The sequence below is a fragment of the Tupaia chinensis genome, unplaced genomic scaffold (assembly GCF_000334495.1).
Source record: "Tupaia chinensis unplaced genomic scaffold, TupChi_1.0 Scaffold146687_1, whole genome shotgun sequence".
Classification (NCBI taxonomy): domain Eukaryota; kingdom Metazoa; phylum Chordata; class Mammalia; order Scandentia; family Tupaiidae; genus Tupaia; species Tupaia belangeri.
Window position 1 is genome coordinate 4,638,276 of NW_006206544.1, and position 7,101 is coordinate 4,645,376.

Sequence of the window (7,101 nt, forward strand, 5' to 3'; positions counted from 1 at the left end):
GGGGAAAGAACAAGCAGCCCTCCAGCCCCATTGCTTGCACAGTCTCGATTCATACAAACCAAGGATCTACAAGGGGTGAGGTCCTTAAGTATCCATGTAGCTCTTGCTGTCTACGTAGATACACATTTTTTAAATTAAAAATAAATAAATAAATAAAAATGAGAAATTAATAGGACTTCAAACCCAGGTAAATGAGTATGTAGTCTGCATGTACATATTAAAAATTATAAGTTTGAATTTTTATTTTTTTATTTATTTATCTAGGTTTTTTTTGCCAGAAGACATATGTACTCGAGAGACAGAGAGGGGGAATGTGAGGAAGCATCCCTCTAATGAAGAGTGATCATCCTCATACTCTTCTCTATCTCTCCCTCCTTCTAGTATTTTGAGCAAACACATGCACCCAGTGTGTTCCTCAAGCCCTGGGTCCAGGACTTAAACCACTCAGTTGGCCATATGGGGTTCAGCTTCTCAACCGCCAGGCTAGGTGCTGGCCTTATTTATCTATTTTGCTAGAGGGTTGTGCTTACCACAGAGAGACAGAGGGAGAGGAGAAAGCACCCTCTGTGGGGAATAGTCACACTGTGATTCCTTCTCCTCCTTCTCTCCCGCCTTTGGGATTTTAGGCATGCTCACACACATGTCCTGCGCGTTTCTCAAGCCACCAGCACCAGAACTTGAGCAGTGTGGTTGGCCATGTGGGATTGGCTATCTTAATTACCAGGCCACAGAGCTGGCCCAATAATTACATTTTATTTCATTATACGAAATACTACTATACATGATATTATTATGTATAGAGCCCCAAATACAGAGGAATTGTCTTAAATTCTTATTAGCAGAAGTAGACCATTTTTTGACCTCTGTTGGCTTCTTAAACCCGGGAAAGACCAGCGTCTTTCTCCCTCCCCTTCAGGAGCACGGAGCTGCTTGTAGCTCCCTACTTACGTCTCTTACGTTTTTCACCCCTGTGCCTTTGTTCCTGATATGCTTTGTGCCACTCCTCTTCCACCATAAGTATCCCTTCTCTGGGTTCCCGTACTAACTTGAGCATATCTATTACTGTATAGATTTTGTTTCTTTTTTTCCGTTCTTTAATAAGGAAGAGACAGAGACAAAAAGATATGCATCCCAAACAGGGTCTCACAACTCGATTCCGCCAGGCTGCCCCAGCCAGTCAGGATCCATTGGCATGTTCACTGGGCATATACAGATCAGTTCTGGGACCAAACCTTGATCTCCCATGTGGCTTCTAACATTGCACAACTGCTGTGCCACCCTGGCTGGGCCTGCTTCCTAGTTATTTTTGCTACAGTAGTTTGTGAAGTCTAGTAGAGCTCTGAGTCAGTGCAAGGTCAAGATCATGTCATGTTTCTCTATGTCACCCTAGCACCCTATACTTAAGAACACTATTTTTTTCCCATAGTATTTGAACAACTTTTAGGGGGCACTAGTACCTACCAGAAACAGAGAGAAAGGGGCATGGTCATATGCCACTCTCTTCTCTGTTTCTCTGCCCTGTCAGGATTTGGGGCGTACATGTTCAACACACCAGCATGTTTCCAAGCTACTGGGGCCAGAATTCAGGCCTTGCAGTCGGCTACGTGGGATCTGGCTCCTTTAATCACCAGAACACGGGACTGGCTTTAAAACCTTTTCAAATGGGCCGGCAGGTGGCATGGTGGTTAAAGGTGCTGGATTCCCACATGGCCTACTGTGGTTCAAGTCCTGGACCTGGCGGCTTGCTTTCTCACTTTCTCTCCCTCTCTCTCTCTCACTCTGTCCCTCTCTGGTCAAATTGAAATAAACAAATGAATAAATAATAAAGTTAAATAAAATAATTTAAAAAAATAAAAAAATAAAACCTTTTCGAATGAGTAGTGAGCAGGACTGGAACATGCCATAATGGTCACATCGCTGGACTCCTGTATGGCCAGCCCCAGTTCAAGTCCTGGACCCAGAAACTTGAAACTCATGCTGGGCGCATGTGTGTACCTGCCCAAAATCCTGAGAGAAGAATGGAGGAAAAGGGATTGAGGCATGGCCATCCTCCCTGGGGGGTGATTTCTTACTTCCTGTCTCTGTCTCTTGTGAGCACATGCATCCTATAGCAAAAATCTCTCAAAAAAAAATTGGGAAGTGTTATGTGTAACTACAGATCTGTAGCTTCTCCCCAAAGTGATAACATCTATTAATGTGGGACAGACCTACCTCCCAGGGGAGCCAGGTAGTTGTATTCCTTTTTGGAGCCTTTTCTTTCTGGCTGTTCTAGACCCATTCCTTCTTTGATACCAGTTCTAACACTCACACTAAATGTATACGAAGACACAGGCATAGTTGGTTTTACACGTTGTCCCTCAGCACTCTCCTCTCTACTCCTCTCTATGCTGCTGACTCCCAAATTGATTGTCTGGGCCAGTCTCAGCTTTTGGCACATCTGCTGGGCCTCTGGGCTTTAACGACCCCAAAACCAAAATCTGGATTCCTCCCCACACAGAGCTCCTTGTCTCCTTCAGTGGCAGCACTACCTCCTGGTTTGGGTCAGAAACCAGGGAGTCATTCGTGATTCCTTTCTTTCTGACCCTGCATCCAGTCTCCCCCTCACCATCTCCCACATCTATCCACACAGAACTCCTTGTCTCCTTCAGTCTCCTTCTGGTTTGGGTCAGAAACCTGGGAGTCATTCGTGATTCCTTTCTTTCTGACCCTGCATCCAGTCTCCCCCTCACCATCTCCCACATCTATCCTGACTGGAGCTTTGCTCATGCCCTCCGTTACTAGGGAGCCCAGTCCATCGGAGTGGCAGGCTCTCCGGTCTCTTCTGTTGTGGCCCCACTACAGTACATTCTCCACTTGGCAGGGAAATTTCATAAAATATAAATTTAGTCGTGCCTCTTTACCATATAAAACTCACTTTCCATTGCAACGAGGATAGAATACAAAGTCTTAACAAGACCTTAATTTCCTCACTCCCCTGTGTTGAGTAAGCTCCTTTCCCGGGCCCTGGCACTTGCCCTCACCCTTGCTTAGCGCTGTCTCTCCCCAAGACTGTCACAGTCCCCCGTCCCTCGAGATGTCACCTCGCAGAGCTTTCCCTGGCTGGCTTGTACTATGCTAGTTTTCACACAGCTACCACTTGGAATGATCTACATTGATAAATCAGTATGCTCATGTTTGTCGTCCCTCCCCTAGAAGTAATCGCTGCTGACTGGAACTTTGACTAACTCCCCATTGCGTCCTCAGACCTAAAATAAAAGTTGAACTTAGGAACTGAACAAATATCTGTTGACAAGTGGACCAAAGCGGATGTCAGCGCTGTTAATCAGCTATGCCATCTTGGTTTAGTTAATCTTTGGGACTCTGTTCTCTCTTCTGAAGATGAGAATTATATTAAACTAAAGGACAGACAGCAAGGTTTTTGTCAAGCACACTGTAAATTGTTCCGTTCTTCCATTGAGACTATCATGACCTTTCAAACTGTGTACTTTCCATAAACACTGAGAATGCACTAGATGCTGGGGATACAAAGGTAAATAAAAGTTTCTACCTTTGAGAATAAAATCAATATCCCCAGTTAGTGTCACATAATTGGTGTCGCAGTCCTTTTTGGAGCACAGATGGGATGTGGGGATGAGATATGAGAGGACGTTCCACACAGCACCAGGCCTGTCCCAGGAACCCAGTATACAGGACGCTAGCCCTAGCCAGAGAGATTGGGTTTTCTGAATTCTATTTTCAATGATTCATCTCATGACTTTAAGAAAATATGTTTACCCGTTTGCTTCAGTTACCATGTCTGTAAAATGAAAATGGGGCTAGGAATGCTCTCTGAGCTTCTTTATTTGAATTAGGATTTATTCTATGAGAATAGCTTCCCACAGAGGGAAACACATTGATTTCCGTAAATGAATACTTACTGGCTAGCAGAGTCAGGTAAAGGGCTTTTAAGCATTTTTGGTAACAGTCATGATACGTGTTGGGGAGGTGTCAGCTTCCTTAGACCAGCGGGCCTGGAACACTGTCTGCTCCAAGGGATCCAGCCTGCCGGCCTGTGCAGCCTGCTCTGGCTCGGCCAGCTCGCCAGCCCGCATTCTTCAGGTCCCTGCCTCCCGGCTGAGGTGGCAGGTATTTAATCGCAGGTCAATCTCTATTTTTCAGTAGCAATTCTTCCTCTTAGGTTGTTTAGCAACAGTGAAAAGGAATGTTTTCTGCCCTGTGAGTCCCCAGAGCATAAAAAGAATCACAGCTTTTGAGAGGAGAGAAATAGATTTGGGGAGAGACATTTGCATTATAGTTCCCTCTCCCTCCCAGCTAATTTTGTGCCAGAGCTTTGGATATATAATCAGTTTTCATTTTCATAACTAGTTGAAGCCAATATCTCATATATTCCACCAATAAAGTTGAGATACTATTGATAGCATCCTCTTATCATTTGGTTATTTTTTATTAATAATTATTTTATTTAACTTTATTGATTTATTTTAATTTTACCAGAGAGGGACAGAGAGAGAGAAGGCAAGAAAGCAAGCCACCAGGTCTTGGACCCAAACTGTGGCTGGCCATGTGGGAGTCCGGCACCCTTAACCACCATGCCACTTGGCCCACCCCTCTTTTGGTTATTTTATAACTTTGGTCACTGGTCCCACTCACAGGCCAGAGAAGCATATTGTTTACTAATTTAGGAGTAAATAACAAGAGGTACCAGCAGGTGGCGTGGTGGTTAAGGTGCCAGACGTGGCTGACCATGGATCAAGTCCTGGACCTGGTGGCTTGCTTTCCTACTTTCCCTCTCTCTCTCTGTGTGTCTCTCTCAGGTCAAATTAAAATAAACGAGTGAATAAATAATTTTTTTTAAAAGAAGTAAATAACAAGATCATGTAGGTGGTATTTGGGGGGCAATCACAATTTAAAACATTTTAGCACACTTGTCAGACTTTAAAGTACCAGCTTAGAGAGAAAGAGTGACCGAATGTTTCTTTTAGTTAGTTATTTTTTGGGGGGCAATTGCTGGTGCTGGGTAAGTTTCTTTTTGTTGTGGTTGCCAGAGAATTTAATCTTACATGGTAGCCAAGCCTTGAACTCAATTTTAAACTCTTGTGATTAAGCAAAAGTCTTAGAGGGAAAAAGTAAGTCCTAATTGTTCAATATCCTTAAAACAATATTCATTTGCTTTTCACTAGCATATATGTGAGTACATCTGATTAACTCTTAAATGATTAACTCAACTTAAAGAATTTTAAGTTACTTTGTTTTATAATTGTATGTTTTAGAGTGTTACCAGTCATAAAAAGTGATTTTCTGAATTATTTTCACTTCTTTCATGGACCTATCTTATATATTATATTTAAAACTTAAGTTAAAATAGCAAAGAAACATCATCTGATGTCCTCAATCATTGCTGAATTTCTGTTAACTTTTAAAGAAAAGTCAATGCAGAAAGTCCTCATTCACGATATTATTTATTAATGCTTACCATGTGCCAGGTACAATGCTAAGCACTTAAAAAACAATCTCTCACTAAGTTCACTTGACAAGGTTTTGAAATAGGTGCTCTCATCTTGCGTTTTGTAAAAGAAGCTCTGAGTGATGTGACTTGCTCAGGGTCACACCAGTAGAGCCAAGATTGTGATCCAGGCTGTGCTCTTCATTATACTCTACTTTCCCCAAATCATACTTGTTAAACCTGTTTTTTTGTTCCTAAAAGCACTGTGGTTTCAACAGACTGATTTAGGTGAACAACATTTGGATAATCATTTCATTGTCAGTTTTTTGTCGTTTTTGCTGTAGGGCATTTGTACTTGGCAGAGAAAGCAAGAACTCACCCCCCAGTGGGTATGGCCATACCAAAATCCCTTCTCCTCCTGTCTCCTTTCAGGGTTTTGGGCAGGAAAACCCACGTGCCTGGCATGATTTTCAAGCCATCAGGTCCAGTACTCGAACCTCAGAGTTGGCCATGTAGGATCCAGCACCTTAATCTCCGTACAGCCTGCTGGCCCAAACTGTCAGTAGTTCTGTAGTTGGGGATTAAGCGTAAGGGCTAACTCAAACTAACTTATTTAAAGCTATTACGAAACAGAACTCCAAATCACTGGTTAGAACTAACACTACAGCTCATAGCTGCTGACTTCAGTGGCCCCTAGGGGCCAGACTTCAGTGGCCCCTAGGGGCCAGCAGGTGGTATGTATGGAGGTCAGAGTGGCCGGATCCCACGGACGGACTTCACAGTTCCAGTCCTCGTTCCAGCAACTTGAAAATCATACCAGGTGTCTGTGCGTGCATGGCCACGCCCCACGGGGGAGTTATTTCTCATGTACTGTGTAGAGTTTGTGGTTTTGTTTGTTGCTTGTTTTTCAGTTTTTTCCTCTCTGAATCTGCGTCTATACCAGCAGAGGGGCTGTCCACCTGCTTCTGTAGCTTGGAGCAGTGACCGCACTGCTCAGGGCGGTTGTAGAAAGGCCAGAGCAGGCCTTTTACACTATAAATGGAGACATCACCGGATATTTTATTTTTCAAAAGAAAAAATGATTATTCTGATAAACTTTTTGTCTTTGTGTTTTTCCAGACCATAGTCTTGAGTTTACTTATGAGGTCAATTGGAAATAAGAACACCATTTTATTGGGTCTGGGATTTCAAATATTACAGCTGGCATGGTATGGCTTCGGTTCAGAACCTTGGTAAGTGTATTTTGAAGTTAATTTTCTTCATCTTGGCGTTTTCTTTTTTGTTTTTATTTGCTTCCCAAGTAAGGAGTATATTTTAGTCTTTCTCTCACGATGTTTTCCCTTTCCAGGTGTATATAATACAAATCTCCCACTTGTGGTATAGATATATATTGTCCTTGAATGACTTGAGGACAGAAAGGTGACTTATTGCTAAGTGAGAGACTGAATTTTATAATAAGGTCATCAAGCTTTTGGATCTCTAAGGTGCATTTAATTAGATCAGTTTGTCACTAGGAACATGCGTGTAACAGCAGTAAGGCCCTGAAAGCATCATTTAGTTTTGTTTTTCTGGTTAGAAAAAGTTATCTAGTAGCATGGATTAGATAAAGGCAAACCAGAAATGCAGAGGTCTTTGTTTTGGTTTTGGCTTCACGCTCT

General features: G+C 42.8%; 1 protein-coding gene across 1 annotated transcript in view; it reads left to right on the top strand.

The window, feature by feature from the left end:
- Positions 1–7,101, top strand: part of SLC71A1 (solute carrier family 71 member 1) — a gene marked incomplete at its 5' end in the record, with an annotated part of 42,900 nt that overhangs the window by 29,240 nt on the left and 6,559 nt on the right. Inside the window, 1 exon segment of the mRNA XM_014584376.2 lies at positions 6,563–6,675. Within this exon segment, the coding sequence (XP_014439862.1) occupies positions 6,563–6,675 (113 nt within the window).